The sequence below is a fragment of the Nycticebus coucang genome, chromosome 4 (assembly GCF_027406575.1).
Source record: "Nycticebus coucang isolate mNycCou1 chromosome 4, mNycCou1.pri, whole genome shotgun sequence".
Lineage (NCBI taxonomy): Eukaryota > Metazoa > Chordata > Mammalia > Primates > Lorisidae > Nycticebus > Nycticebus coucang.
Window position 1 is genome coordinate 53,998,301 of NC_069783.1, and position 15,989 is coordinate 54,014,289.

General features: G+C 35.8%; 1 protein-coding gene across 6 annotated transcripts in view; it reads right to left on the bottom strand.

The window, feature by feature from the left end:
• Positions 1-3,423: 3,423 nt before the first annotated feature.
• CCDC88A (coiled-coil domain containing 88A) overlaps positions 3,424-15,989 on the bottom strand; it is a 130,780-nt gene continuing 118,214 nt past the window's right edge. For 3 of the 6 annotated variants that reach the window (XM_053588331.1, XM_053588332.1, XM_053588330.1), the window contains 6 exons: positions 15,452-15,523; positions 14,386-14,466; positions 11,937-12,205; positions 11,005-11,461; positions 6,980-7,080; positions 3,424-6,449 (listed from right to left, as the gene is read on the bottom strand). In XM_053588331.1, the coding sequence (XP_053444306.1) occupies positions 7,016-7,080; positions 11,005-11,461; positions 11,937-12,205; positions 14,386-14,466; positions 15,452-15,523 (944 nt within the window). In that variant the 3' untranslated portion in view covers positions 3,424-6,449; positions 6,980-7,015. Of the gene's footprint in view, positions 6,450-6,979; positions 7,081-9,646; positions 11,462-11,936; positions 12,206-14,385; positions 14,467-15,451; positions 15,524-15,989 lie in introns of those variants that run through there. The other 3 variants (XM_053588328.1, XM_053588329.1, XM_053588327.1) reach the window with 1 other exon arrangement.

Below are 15,989 nucleotides of genomic sequence, written 5' to 3' on the forward strand. Positions count from 1 at the left end.
TCAAATTGCTGAGCTCAAGCAAGCCCCCCTTGGCCTTCCATAGTGCTACGATTACAGAGGAGAGCCACTGAGCTCCTTTTAAAAAAGATGCTTTGAGGTAGTTTTAGTCATTTCAGAGATTCAGCTCTCCATTTCTATGACAATTGCTCATTATAGAAATGATTTCAACAATTAATCCTCTATGAGTAATTACCTTACATATTTTTGTTTTTGCTCGGGGCTGAGTTTGAACCTGCCATCTCTGGTATATGGGGCTGGCACCCTACTCCTTTGAGCCACAGGTGCCGCCCTACATCTTTAGGGTACTTGTACGTGAAAAAAGCAAGTTGCAAAATGGTATATAAAACTATTATGTGTGATAGAATATATAAAGGGGGGAAAATCAAAAGGCACATAGAGGCTTGGCACCTATAGCTCAGCAGCTAGGGTGCCAGCCACATATACTGGAGCTGGCGAGTTCGAATCCAGCCTAGGCCTGCCAAACAACGACAACTATAACCAAAAAATAGCTGGGCATTGTGGCAGGTGTCTGTAGTCCTGGGAGGCTGAGGCAAGATAATCGCTTAAGCCCAAGAGTTTGAAGTTGCTGTGAGTGGTGATGGCATCGTACTTTACGGAGGGTGACATAGACTGTCTCAAAGGAAAAAAAAAATAGGGCAGCACCTGTGGCTCAGTGGGTAAGGCACTGGCCCTATATACCAAGGGTGGTGGGTTCAAACCCGGCCCCAGGCGAACTGCAACAAAAAAGCTGGGTGTTGTGGTGGGCGCCTGTAGTCCCAGCTACTTGGGAGGCTGAGGCAAAAGAATCGCTTAAGCCCAGGAGTTGGAAGTTGCTGTGAGCTGTGTGATGCCATGGCACTCTACCGAGGGCCATAAAGTGAAACTCTGTCTCAAAAAAAAAAAAAAAAAAAAAAAAATGTATTATTGTTAGTGGGCTTGGCACCCCTGTTCAGTGGTTAGGGCACCGGCCACATGCACCAGGGCGGGTGAGTTCGAACCCAGCCCAGGCCTGCTAAACAACAATGACAACTACAACAAAAAAATAGCTGGGCATTATGGCGGGTGCCTATAGTCCCAGCTACTTGGGAGGCTGAGGCAAGAGAATCACTTAAACCCAAGAGTTTGAGGTTGCTGTGAGCTGTGACTCCAATAGGACTCTACTGAGGGCCATAGACTCTGTCTCAAAAACGAACAAATAAAAACTGGATAACCACCCCCAAAAGGAGAACAGCAGTTCTGCTAAAAGCTGAAAATAAATAAAAATAAATTGTTGATAGTGGTTATTTTGAGGAAGTGGAGATTAAGAATTCCCACAAGCAAGATTTTTTTTTTCTTTTTTGAGACAGTCCTGCTCCGTGCCCCAGGCTAGAGTACAGGATCATCATCACAGCTCATTGATACCTTGAACTCAAAGGCTCAAGTGGTCTTCCTGCCTTAGTCTCCATATGCAGGAAGTACGCTATAGGACTAGAAGGTACCACCACATGCTAAATTAAAAAAAAATTTTTGTAGAGACGGGGTTTTTGTACCCAGGCTGGTCTCAAACACCTGGCCTCTAGCCATCTTCCTGCTCTGACCTCCCAGAGTACTGGGATTGACAGTTGTGAATGACTGTGCCCAGCCTTGTCCCCTCCCAAGATACTTAAAAATGGGGGCATGGGTAAAAACTTTATTATTGGGTGTTTGCTTTTAAACCAATGATTTTTTCTTTAAGTGAGGAATAAGCTAATCGACTGTGTATAAAAACAGAGCTTTACAAAATTTTAGTCTAGAAAAGCCACTAGGGGTGGAAAATAGTATTATTAAAACTACATTTTAAAACTCAATTGTGGAATGTACACTTTGCCATTAAAAAGGATTTGTTTAGACTTTGTTAGGACATTAGAAATGTGAACACACTTGTACAAATTTCTTCTGACTTCTGGGCTTTTATCACCTTTCAATTATGACCTCTGAAACAGGGAAAATCTAAGGTAGTGGTTCTCAACCTTCCTGATGCCACAGCCCTTGAATACAGTTCCTATGGGTCACGACCCACAGGTTGAGAACCGCTGATCTAGAGTCATCTGTCATATAGGAACTATTTCAAAAGTCTGACCTATTTCTTTCACCTCCAGTAGTGAGGATGGGGAACTTGTAGCCTTGGTCTTCTTGAGTGTGGCCTTCTGACTGAATCAAAATTTTATAGAACAAATCCTTTAATTATTTTTACTATTTATTTCATTCATTTTTAGGACAAATCCTTTTAATAAAAGGATTTCTGTGAAGCTTGGATTCAGTTGAGGGGCTGCACTTAGGGATCTGGCGGCCCACATGTGCCCTTGAGACCATAGGTTCTCCTCCCCTGTGGACGGTAGTCATGAAATTTCTCATATTCTCCTCTAGTACAATCAAATGGGATATTCTTTTTTTTTTGGAGACAGAGTCTCACTTTGTTCCCCTTGGTAGAGTGCTGTAGCAAGCATCATAGCTCACAGCAACCTCAAACTTGGGCTCAAGCCATCCTCCTGCCTCAGCCTCTGTAGTAGCTGGGACTACAGGCACCTGCCACAACACTTGGCTATTATTATTATTATTATTATTTTTAAGAGATAGGGCCTCACTCTTGCTCAGGCTGGTCTTGAAGTGAGCTTGTGCAATCCACCCACCTCAGCCTCCCAGAATGCTGGGATTACAGGTATGAGCCACCGCGCCACGCCTCAAACGGGATATTCTTAAAAGAACCACATTTTCCTAAGCTGATCACTAAAAAAAAAATTTGCACTTAGCAGGGATAATTGTGCTTAATTTGTACCAGCATGTGTTACTAAAAGGCAAAATATTACCTTATTCTAAAGGCTCCACGTTTTTACCTACTTTGTATAGGATCTCTAAGACAAAAAGATTATCTCAGGTTGCTTTGTATATAAAGTCTGTAAGTGAAAATAAGAGATTAATATATGTAGGTTATTAGTTTGTATTTAAACCTATTTTGGGATTGACATAATTGACAGTATCTCTTCTCTTTTCCCCCAAACCTCTAATACTTATCCCAAAATTAAAACTAAATGAACTAAACAAGGTTATAGGTTATGTCTGATGGTAGTTCTCCAGGGCAAAAGGAAAGGATAAAAGAATAATACTTGGCTAAAAGGATATGTTACTTTTAAATGATTACTAACAACTTGTTATAAAAATCACCTCTTGGTTTTATTTTTATATCAGCTTGATAAGTGAATATTAATTGAACTTAATGTTTTAAGGAGAAACAAAGTTAAAAATTAAAATGAAAAATGTTTTTTAAAAGACAAATCAACCAAACAATGTCTCTTTTGTTATGAGTTGGATGCCTGTGGCTGACATCAGGTATTGCCAAGTAATAAACATTTTGCCTTTCAACTATAAATCCCTAATTAGCATTAGTTTTAAAGGAAATGTTACAGATTTTATAATAATTGATTTGGTATTTAATAACAGTTCTAAGTACAATGGCAATTTCAATGGCATTGAAAAAGAAAACCCATAGTAGAAAAGAAAAAGAATTTAAAGTCAGGTTTTGTTGAAAGGTGTTGTAAGTGCAACTTTATCCATAAGCATTCCTTTTAAGGCATTTTCACTGTCCAAATATCACAACATGTACATCAAGTTTTATATTATAAAATGGGATCCTTTTGTATTACTCATTCAAGGCTTAAAGAAAAAAATACACCTCAAGATTGAGAAGAAAAACAGAAATTCACCACTTTTCCATAAAATGTAACTTAAGACACAAAAGTCAATTAGCATACGTTATTACTCCCATTGTAATTTCAGATTAGGTACAGTATCTTTCTCTTCCAGACATAAACTGTTAAAACAGCACTAGCTGTAGTACTTCATTTTTGAGGTGGCTGCAGTTGTATAATATGCACAGTGATTTTTAAATAGGTTCTTACCATGTCTTGCATGAAAGGTGCTACATACAAACGTGTTTTGTGAACTCTTTGGTAACCATCAATTCAAAAACTTGGACAAAACATTTCCACATGGCCAGATCTGAAGCACATTATTGTAGCTCTGAGCCAAAACTATTACCCTGTATATTGATGTCTTCGGTTTCCTTAGGGGTTTAGGTGTTGCCTTAGAATAGAGCTAGATGATTAAACACATGTCAGGCTCCAGTCATTTTCCAGTTGGCTTTACTGTTTCGTTTGGCAGTCGCGTAAGTTTATCTAAGGGAAAAGAGTGACTTTCTACGAAGTTTCTTTCTGAAGGTATCTTGGAGAAAATAAAATATTCATGTGGTTATTATCCAGTCCTTTCTTGAAATGGTATGAAAAAAATGATGAATATAATTGAAGAGAATGTGTATTTTTGCAGGCTCAATGTGTTCCCTGGTTGTCTCTTTAATTGTCCTTTCTCAGAGTCAACCTACTTGGTTTCAGTATTTTACAGGCTATATCCTTCAACATTTTCTACTTGAAGTACTAATGTGCTTAACTCAGCAGGTTCACTATTTTAGAATATTAGTGTCCTGGAGAGGTAAGCTGTTTTATCATTCCCCTTCATTGGGCCTCCTCATGCTTATTAAATTTCAACTTTCAGTAATTGTTCAGGATGTATCCTAATTGTGCAAATTAGATGCTAGCTAATATAAATCTAAGTTACCTACCTCATTTAGCTAATACATAATTTCTACATTTACTTTTGATTTATCCACCTAAACATGAATTTACATTTTTACATGCAGTGGTCTCTCAATTGCCCTGATACCCATTACCAATATGATACTTGAATCTAGGGAGTCATGATGGAGAGAAAGATGTTTCAAAGTTTAAAGAATCGGTTTTAAGTATTTCTGTTGTGCAATATTTGTATTTTAGTAAGAATCCTTTATATTTACATTTACATAGATAGCACCTTTCATCCAAGAGTTTCAAGATTATTTAACTTTACAGCATTTGGTGGTAAAACCTCAGTTAATGGTGGAATTGAGTTAAATAAGTAAAAGTTATCTAACTTCCACATCAATTTCTGGCCAACTAAACATGCTATCTTTTTTACTAGTGGTCTTTTGGAAAACATTATGAATGCAACATTGATCCTGGCCTGTTACAGAGAGACTGATTTTTCCCATGGCTAATGGGTTAGTGATGAAACACACAATTCATTAACCACACACTATGGAATATGGAAATAATTATTCCAAAAAGTTTTGAGCTGGTAACGAAAGCCTAAGAAGTGTAATGTTAAAAAATAGTCAATATCTTTTTATTTTAGATCTTAGTGATTACTCTGATATGTATGTGAAATAATGAATTTGCATTCATGAGTATCAATGTATTTTTCTGGATTTGGTAAGAAAATAAAACTGTGATATAAAATTGGAACTACTAAAAAATTGATGTTTCCCTGGATTAACTAAAACTACTTTTTTGTGCTTCTTCCAAATATTTAAAGGTAACAAATGTGTACAAATGTTTCAAAAGTACCAATAACAGTTGTCAACTTTAATGTATTATAAAGGACAAAAACAGAAAAATTCTTATTAATAAAAATGATAACCTTAATAATAAATGAGCTCCTGGCAAAATACAGATTATTTACATTATTTTTGCCATAAGAAAACTTCTTAAGTAACAGTCAGCTCTCAAGTTAAAAAAACAAACACACATCCATAACCCAATACCAAAAAAGGGAAATGAGTTAAAACAGAAGAGCTTTATATTGGGAATGCCATTTGCTGGAAAACCATCGTACTGAAAAAATGTTTCAGAAAAACACTTTCATTACGTTGGATCCATGTATGAATGCTTAGTGCTGCTTAATAGGGAATATGGAAAGATTAATATCACTATAAATTTTTATAACTTCTATTTCATTCTGGATCTTTTAGATTTATCTTATAAACTGAATTTCTTTTGAAGTACATCAAAATAATTGGCTTTAAGGAAAAAAAAGTACCAACACATGCAGTCTGCTAACCAAGTAAGGCTCTGACATGCCAAAACAATTTTCTCTGTATCTTGATATATAGTACATTCCACAAAATACTACAGCATTTAATTTAGATTTACACAACTAAATATAAATGGCTAGATTTGGGCTAATATTTAGCAGAAGCATTAAGCAAACAGAGAAATCCATGAAACAAATGATGAAAAAAAGTAGATTGTTCTTGGTGTATTTCTTGGAACACTTGACCTTAAAACACTTGGTCCCTTAGCGAGAGAACGTCCTTTATTCAGTAGATCTTAACAGTACAATGTATAGTAAGGGCTAAAACCTTCTAAAAATTTTGGCAGTTGAATCCAGTAGTGCTCCTTGATTCAAGGAAGAAATGAAGGTTTGTATTTCTTGCCTGCTCTATTCACGAAGGATTGTTAAAAGTCTCCTTAAAGATTTTAAAAAATGATTCCTATAGTTGCTAGGTGTCTTGTTACTTCAGAAATAAAGGCTTCATACTGAGAAACTGAAGGACACTTTTCTCTCTGTATTTAGTTGGAAGGTAGAAAGAAGAAAGAAAATATAAGAAAAGCTTGAAGATAAGAGAGAGATAAAATACAGGGTAGCCACTCTAAGAACAGCATGCACCAGACATTTCTATGGGAATGAGAGTGTGAAAGAAAAATCAGAGACAATTTTTCTTTGAGTGGCTCTTCAAAGACTAGGCATTTAATTTATTCCCATCAGTTATCGAGAAAATTTTGGAGAACCTATATTCCTATCACAAAAAGACTTCAAACTGAAAAAAGGAATTCCTTGAACACTACTCGTTAGTCAAATTAAATTTAAACTGAGAAAAAAATAATTTTAAAAGATTTGTTTTCTGCACTGACAGGTAAAAACTTACGGCAATTAACAACTAATCTTGCTTTACTAGTAAGTAGGACAAAAAGTCAATGAATTAAGCAAGCATTATTTACAACTGTTAAGGCAATGTGCATTTGTTCTCATACTTAATTTGGTTAGTTTGTATAAATGAGACAAATCTCATTTACATTTTAAGCAGGAAACTCACCACTTGGCCCACATGTCATGTAGTGGGATAAAAGAATTAGGAGCTTTGTTGCTCCCTTGACCTGCTTTTTGAATTTCTGCTTTCTTGTACTTTGTCCACATCTGCAGGAGAAAAGCATTTCATGTTACTTAATCAAAGGTTAAACATAATACAATTCATGAAGATAAGAAACTAAAGAGCTGTCACTGAGTAGGGCAATGAGAAGGCAGCTGTAACTAGGAAATTTATTAATCTGATAGACGTCTCAATATTTAAAGACTTATAAAGCTATAAATAATATTCTTAGAAAAGCTGTAACTTTTTAAAAAGTCTATATTTTGTTCTCTTACTATCAGATAGGCTTACTTAGTATGTTTATTTACTAAATAGTCACCATACAGTTTTGGTTTTTTTTTTTAGAGACGGAGTCTTACTTTCTCACCCTCGGTAGAGTGCCTTGGTGGCACAGCTCACAGCAACCTCCAGCTCTTGGGCTTAGGTGACTCTCTTGCCTCAGCCTCCATAGTAGTTGGGACTACAGGTGCCTGCCACAACGCCTGGCTATTTTTTTGTTGCAGTTTGGCCTGGGCCGGGTTCGAACTTGCCACACTTGGTATATAGGACTGGCGCCCTACTCACTGAGCCACAGGTGCCACCTCACCATACAGTTTTAAAATAAAAATAATCTGGCATGCAGCAGCAGAAACATCTGGCATGAAATATTTGTTATTATTTTCTAAGAAAACCGGGGCTGAGCAATGTTTTATAGGAAAATAATATAGCTACTTACATTGATTATAGCTAAAATTGCTTTGGTCAAAGACGACTCAATGCATGAGAATATGTTTACAATGTTACACAAATCATACAGGTATAATTTCTAGAAGCTAGGTCAGGAATATTGAAACCTGTTCAGTTTCATCATAAGCAAAATTAGGGTACTAAATGTTCAGATAGTTTTTCAAATCATTTGTGAAGCTGTAGGATATTTATGCAGGTATCTTAGAGGAAATGAGGGCAGTGGTCTGAGTTAGAGTGGCTTTACTTTTGTTCTTTTTTTTTTTTTTTTTCTTTGCAGTTTTTGGCTGGGCTGGGTTTGAACCCTCCACCTCTGGCATATGGGGCCGGGCGCCCTACTCTGTTGAGCCACAGGCGCTGCCCCAGCTTTACTTTTATCTTAAAGGTTTTATTTGTTTTAATTTTGGGCATCTGTGTAAGATTTCATTTACAGAAAGTATTATGGTGACTTTTTTAAATGTTCGGGTAATACTGGTTCCATATGACTTCTGAGGTTTTTGCTACTGATAAAAATTTGATTCCAGGTGCTATGAAAAGTATAGGTAACGAACTATGATTCCCCAACAGGTGTGGTTTCTGGAGGAAGTGTAGACCCTATTCTTGGTCAGTCCTGAGCACATATGGATATAGTATATATCTGTCTTACATACAGACATATACTTTTTGAAAACATGCTATATACAATACCTGTACCCTCTGAGTAGAAAATGCTTCTTTCCTTTAATTCTAATTCTGTAAAATAATCACTTGATTTTTAATATAATAGTGTGATTTTTCAGCGTATTTTCAATGAATATAGTTAATATTTTAAACAAAAAGTTATGGCCAGATTTATAGTATCTAAAAGGTTGAAAAAGCTGTGAAATAATTTTTGATGCAATATGGAAAATAAATAATACTAATAATTGACATTTGTGTCATATATGGTCCCCATCCAATCTGAGCTGTATCTACCATTATATTTTACTAAGGTATAGAGAAGGTAAGGGAGAATATTAGCACCAAAAATATTTATAATGTTAGGACTGAGCAACAATTGACAATAAAATAGAACGACGTATTCATGCAGAAAGTACATTAAGTGGTACTAAAAAATATGAAAAATTTCTGACTTGTGTTCATTACCTGCACTAGAATCATTTTCAGTAACTGCTAGGAGGAAAAAAGTGTGGTCAAAGACATAAATGGAAGGGGCCTAGTCTCCAAAATGGTCTTGTATCAGTGTAAGAGGATACCTTAATCTACAAAGGATACAAATTTCATTAAGGAAAGATTTTGTAGAGAATTTTTCTTTGGTTCAATTAATACTAAGAACATAACATAATAACAAGTATAAAATAATAGTTTCCTCCTCCCCATTTAGAAGTCACATTTCAAGACATTCCTTCAAGTGCCAGTCTGAGTTATCAGCAATATTTAGGCTGAATCAAAATGGCAAAAACATTTCTAAGAGAGCTAGATACACTCCTCCAGCAGTAAGTAAATAAGGGTTATACCGTTTTTTTGTTTTTAATATTCTGGAAGTTAGAGATTCAAATTTAGCTGATGGGCTTTAAAAGTGTCATGAACACAGAAGGTCATGTAAAATTTCATGACAGTGGAATTAACAAATATTTTCTCTGTGTTGTATATATTAGCCAAAGAGAGTTTGTATTTATAATCTAAAACTTATTCTACTAAAAGCATACTTTTTCTGTTTAAATGGTTACAGCTAATTTTACATTTTAGCACAGTATATTTAAAAAAATTCTGCTTTAAGGATACATATACAATTTAATATTTATAGAAGTAACAATTTTCACCATTTTGTAGACTTGCTACCATTTTGGAATAGAAGCAAAAATAAAGATTTTCAACACAATGAATATGATTTGGTTTATTTCTTTTTGACTTTATATAAAAGAAAGAACTAGAAAACCTATTGTTAACTGCTTCCAAGTAAGTCATCTTGAATGAAAGAACTCTTGTACTGATCGGATGAAGGAAAGTTACAAAGAAAAAGAATTAATGCAAATGCTCCTAGGCACTATATAAATCACATTTAAATTTGATGAGGTTTTCTAGGAATAACACTAAATTTATGAGTATTGACAATGTTTTAAATCTGAACAATGTTTTATAAATATGGGCATTAGTTAATATTTGCTATATAGTGTTAAATTGAATTATTAACTATTTCTTTGAAAATAAAACAGGACAGATGACATAATTAAATGGCAAAAGACAATGACATCTTACATACTTTCCTCCCTAATACTGTACATGTGCAATATAAAGTATACATTCTGGGGAAAACAAAAGAGAGGAAGAACAAGAGAGAGGGAAGGGGAAGAAGAGGGAGGAAAAGAAAAAATGAACATTCTTTCTCAGAAGCAACAAAGCAAATATAACTTGGATATGCCTTTTTGGTAGCATGCAACTGTTTTAACATGCCTTTGGATAGCAAAGTAACAATCTTTTATCAGGTGACAAAAAATGTGAGAGAAGAGCATGTATGGTTAAGGTTTTTCAAGGCATGCAGAAAATGTACAATGCAATTAATGTTTCATGCAGGCTTTCATGTAGTTACACATTCACATTTATATACATGCCATCACATACAGGTGAACACTATGCAACAATTTAAAATAAAAAATATAAACCTAGCCAAATGACACATTTCAACAGCAGCCCTTCAAATCAGATTAGAGAAGCACAGTGTGTATCAAACAACAGTTCTGATCATACACAACCATATTCATACCAAACAGTCTGATTATCCTCAGAAACCAACAATTCAGTTTCTGTGTCATCAGGATAGAGGCATGCAGGAGTGACAAGATTATTGGTATTTACAGAAAACTGTGCATTACTGCCACTGGAGTTATAATTATCAGAAAACTGTTCGTTATCTTTTTGTGCAGCTTTATCCAAAAAGGCAGAAGCTGGGTCTGTTACTCTGGTGACTGGCCTAGGAGTTAACCCACTTATATTACTAACTAACTCTGTATTCAGGGATAAAAATGGCTGAGATGGATGAGCTACAGTAAATGACCCTATGCTATTCTTTGTTGATATTCCAAACGCATCACTAGGCACATTAAAAGTAGTGAAAGTTTGGCTTAGAAAATGTGACCTTTTTGTTCTTGAGTTTCTCGCCTGTGCATATAGAGACTCAGGCACACCTATAGCTAAATCATTTTGGGCACAAGAACCTAGACCATATGCATTAAGCGTATGAGAGGACCATTGGTGTAAACGGTACTCACTAGAAGCTGCAGTGGTGCTATCAGCAGCAGCTGGTGGTGAATCAACTGATACAGGTAGTCTACTGTCCTTAGTCAGAAAATCATGGATGCTTGTCCTTCGTGTAGTTCCTTCGGCAGTAGAGATCACACTGCTTGCACGAGGTAAAGTGGCATAAGGGTTACTATCTTTTGATTGTCGTGACAGGGAAGTTTCTTTTACCAATTTTATCTTTCCTTGAGTGCCTGGTATAGTTTTTCCTGAAGAACTAATGAAGTGGGTTTCTTCAGTCTTTCGAGGACCAGGTCTCACAAACTCAGGCTTAGTTGTCCGTCTATCATAGAAGTCTCCTGGGGTTTTTCCACTTACTGACCTGGCCAGACCACAGCTAACTGGTTTGTCTTTTCCCAAAAAGTCAGAAGAGACAGACAAACTTTTCATTACTTCATCTAAAAGATTCTCTTGACTTGAGGACTTCAACTGTTTAAAAAAAAAAAAACAAAAAACATATATAACCATGTTTTTATTTTTCTGATATAATAGACTTTATGATATAAAATAGCAGATTTTTTAAAAAAATTTATTTATTTTATTTTTTTTAGAGACAGAGTCTCACTTTGTCACCCTTGGTAGAGTGCCGGTGTCACAGCTCACAGCAACCTCCAGCTCCTGGGCTTAGGTGATTCTCTTGCCTCAGTATCCCAAGTTGCTGGGACTAAAGGTGTCCGCCACAATGCCCAGCTATTTTTTTTGTTGTTGTTGCTACAGTTTGGCTGGGGCTGGGTTCAAACACCCCACCCTTGGTATATGGGTCTGGTGCCCTACTCACTGAGCCACAGGTGCTGCCCAATAGCTGATATTTCTTAACACTCCTTAACTGAAGCTATAAAGTTCAATCACAGACATTTAACTTAAGGTGTTCACCTAAATTAAGGTCACCATAGAAAAAACGAACCTGTATTGAGGTAAGCTTGTTGCTTTCTTCCAAAAATTGTTGCAGAGTAACAATTTCACTTCCAGGGGAACCAGTTTTGATCTTGTGATGTGCTTGACTCTCTGATGTGTCAGGCATTTTGTGCTGGAGCACTGGACTTGATCTGGTCTGTCTTTTCAAGTACTGGATTGGACTGCTACCACTGCTGGACCAAGCCTCATGATCGTGAAGCAGGCTAAACTCTCCACTGCTGTGGCTTTGTGGCCTGCTTTGGCTATTAACTGCACCTGCTTTTGGAGTAAATGGTGTTGAGATTTCGATAAGAGAAGTGAGATTAATATTATAATGTTTGTTGACTGCATTCTTATTACATGAATAGGGCAACTTACTTTCAAACTTTATTTAGAAATTCTTAGAAACCATGTTATTCTTTCATCAGTCCAACAACTGTCCTTCCTTTTGTCAAATTGACAAATGTGGTAAGCTCCAGCAGGCAAAGACTTCTTTTTACCACCAGAGCCAGAGCCTCATACAAAGCAGGCACTTAATATGTTCATGAGTAAATGAATGAATAAATGACTATGAATAATACATTTTTTAAAATTCAGGTTCAAATAATTGTAAGACACTTCACAATTCAGAACAAAACACGATTATATGAATTTAAAATTATTTCAGAATGTTAAAACCAAACTGGTCTAAATGTAAAAAAAATTCTAATTTTTTGCCCATGAAGTCCTCATTATTTACTTGAGGGTTTCTCTGTTCATCCTAAATGAATAACCTTTAAAAAATTGTTTTTTAGGCTTGGTGCCTATAACACAGTGGTTACGACGCCAGCTACATACACCCAGACTGGTTGGAACCAAGCCCATGCCAGCTAAACAACAATGACAACTACAACCAAAAAATAGCCGGGCGGCTCGGCACCCATAGCACAGTGGTTATGGCGCCAGCCACATACACCAAGGGTAGTGGGTTCAAACTAGGCCCAGGCCAGCTAAACAACAATGACAATTGCAACAAAAAATAGCTAGGCATTGTGGCAGGCACCTGTAGTCCCAGCAATACTTGGGAGGCTGAGGCAAGAGAATCGTTTAAGCACAAGAGTTTGAGGTTGCTGTGACCTGTGACTCTATGGCACTCTACCAAGGGCAACATAGTGAGACTCTGTCTCAAAAAAAAAAAAAAAAGTTTTAAATTTAATAGCCCACATATATATAAGGAACGTCAAAGAAAAACACAATGAAAATACACAAGAAATTCCAGTAAAAGAATAAAACTGAGTATGTAATATTCTTTTTAACGTCTGAAACATCTAATTGTTCCTGATGTCCATTGTTGGTATGATGCCTACACCACCTTAAAGACTGAGTTTAGGTTGAACAACTATATAAAATGCCAATTAGCTAGTTGTAGAATAAAACTCCCTAAAGTCTACGCTATTAGTTAATAGTATTGATTTGTTTTGATCAATAGAAAACTGTATAGTACATCATGACAGAAAACACAGCTTTCCATGTTTTCCTAATCACAGAGTATAATGGGTCATGGAAGAATTTTGCTGAAGTTATGTAACATTTTACAGAAATAAGACTAATTTAAACTTTCAAATCAGAAAAAAAACTTCCTATTTTTAGAATATACTTTTCTACTGTACACAGAAGATGGTTACAAAAATTTTTTAAATCTCCTCCTCAGAAATCAGGTATTTCAGATCACTACAACAAAATCATAGTGTTTATGATAAAATAAAATTACAGCCGAGACAAACTAACTTCATAATCCAGAAAGCATTAGAACAAATGCATTCATTATCATTTAACAATCGAACTACAGAGAATAACTATAATACATTGGCTAAATAATTCCAGAATCTCATAGGTAGTTTATCTTTAAGGAAAAAGGTTTCAGTCAAGGTCTCCAGACATTTACATAAAAACCTCACCTTAAAATACATATTTAAAAAGAAAAAATCTTGAAATAATTCTTTATATGAGCTATATACATTCATATAGCTATTGCTCAACACACATGCACACTTGCTTCTCTGAAGCAAAAAGCTTCCCTTTATTTTGTGGATAAATTAAAAGCTAAAAGTACTTATAAAATATGATTAATGTTTGTTCAATGTACATGCATCACGAGAAAGTTAAGGACAACCATTTTTATGTCAAAGACAAAATGTAAATAAAATAAGGACCTAAAGATAATTTTGAAGTATAAAGATTACAGTAAGATTTTTGTAAGTGAAGATGAAAAACTGAAACCAAAATAACTGCTCCTGTTTTTGCATTTGTATAGACTGAAATACGTTTGTGTAACGTGAAAAGTATAAAATGTTCCAAAGAACTATGTTCCAAACATAGATCATTTGGATTTCATACTTTACCCCAGGAATTTCATCCCATCTCCCACTTTCAATCTTGGAAATGGATGGAGTACATTAATAAATGTACCCACAGCATACCTTTGACTTCATGGAGTGAAGCATTATTATTGCTATTGCTAGTGGATGTTCTGCCACTATCAAGGCTGGCTGGTCTTGAAGCTAAATGAAAAAATCAGGAGACAGTATGATAAAAGTAGCTGATGACACTGATGGGCTCTACATTCGGATCACAGAATGCTTTGAGGAAGCAACCATGCATACTTTCACAGGCTGAGCATGCTCACAGAGAGTTGAGTCTTACAGATTACAAAGCAAAGCCATCTCCAGATAGTTCAGTAAGACATTTTAGAACAGGACACTTCTGAAACAACAGTTGAGATTCAAAGAAAAGAGGATAAAGTGCATATTTAGATTTGAAAATGATTTCTAGATGGATACCAGGACTGTTTTAGTTGAACAGAATAACATGTCCTCCCAGTCCCCCCAAAATGTTAGTGATTAGGTCACTTACAACAGATCAAACAAGGAAACCTGCACACTGCAGAGATGCCACGAAGAGGATGGATATGAGCATCTGCACAGATAATGGCCTGCATTCCTATCCATACAAGGGAAACAATTGTACATTTAATACTGACCTGTGCTACTTCTTAAAATGCTGCTTATATACAAAATTCTTCAACATGTTATCCATTTATTGTTAGTAATTTAGTTTGAAAGATAAGGTTTTTCAGATAAAAATTTAAAAATCTGAAGTAACGTAGAAAATGAAAATTGAGTTTCTTAAAGTTCATTCTTTAATTTTTAGTGCTTTTAAACCAATATATTTTTATATTGGCATTATAAACCAATAAATGTAACTCTTTAACCTTATACAAAAATGGTAACAAAATTACCTTTGAGGATTGTGCAGGCATACTTTATAAATGACCTTGACTAAAACAGAGAACATTTAGATGAAGCAATAATCTTAAAAGAGGCAAAAGGGACTAGAAGGTTTGAAGAAATGGTAGAGCTAACTATGAGTTGCAGGATAGAGAAAACATGCTTGCTGGCAGTGCCACATTCATCTAGCCAATGCAAGAATTTTAGCATTTTCATTCTGTATTTAACATGTACTCTCTAAATAAAGTTCATATCTTACCATGAACTCTTGATCCCGTACTAGAATCATCACTAATACCTTGTGGACTTACGTCTTCAAAGGATGTAGTATCTACACAAAATAGCAAAATGGATATTAAAAATATTTTTGTAACAAAACATTTCATTACAAAATTTTATTTATGCAGAATATGGAAATTATTTTTCAGTCACATATAATATATCTTGATTTTTTTTTTTTGTAGAGACAGAGTCTCACTTTATGGCCCTCGGTAGAGTGCCGTGGCCTCACACAGCTCACAGCAACCTCAACTCCAACTCCTGGGCTTAAGCGATTCTCTTGCCTCAGCCTCCCGAGTAGCTGGGACTACAGGCGCCCACCACAACGCCCAGCTATATATTTTTTTTTTTTGGTTGCAGTTTGGCCGGGGCCGGGTTTGAACCTGCCACCCTCAGTATATGGGGCCGGCACCTTACCGACTGAGCCACAGGCGCCTTACCGACTGAGCCACAGGTGCCGCCCCAATATATCTTGATTTAACATATTCATAGACTCAACCAGAAACTGGAACTAGGAG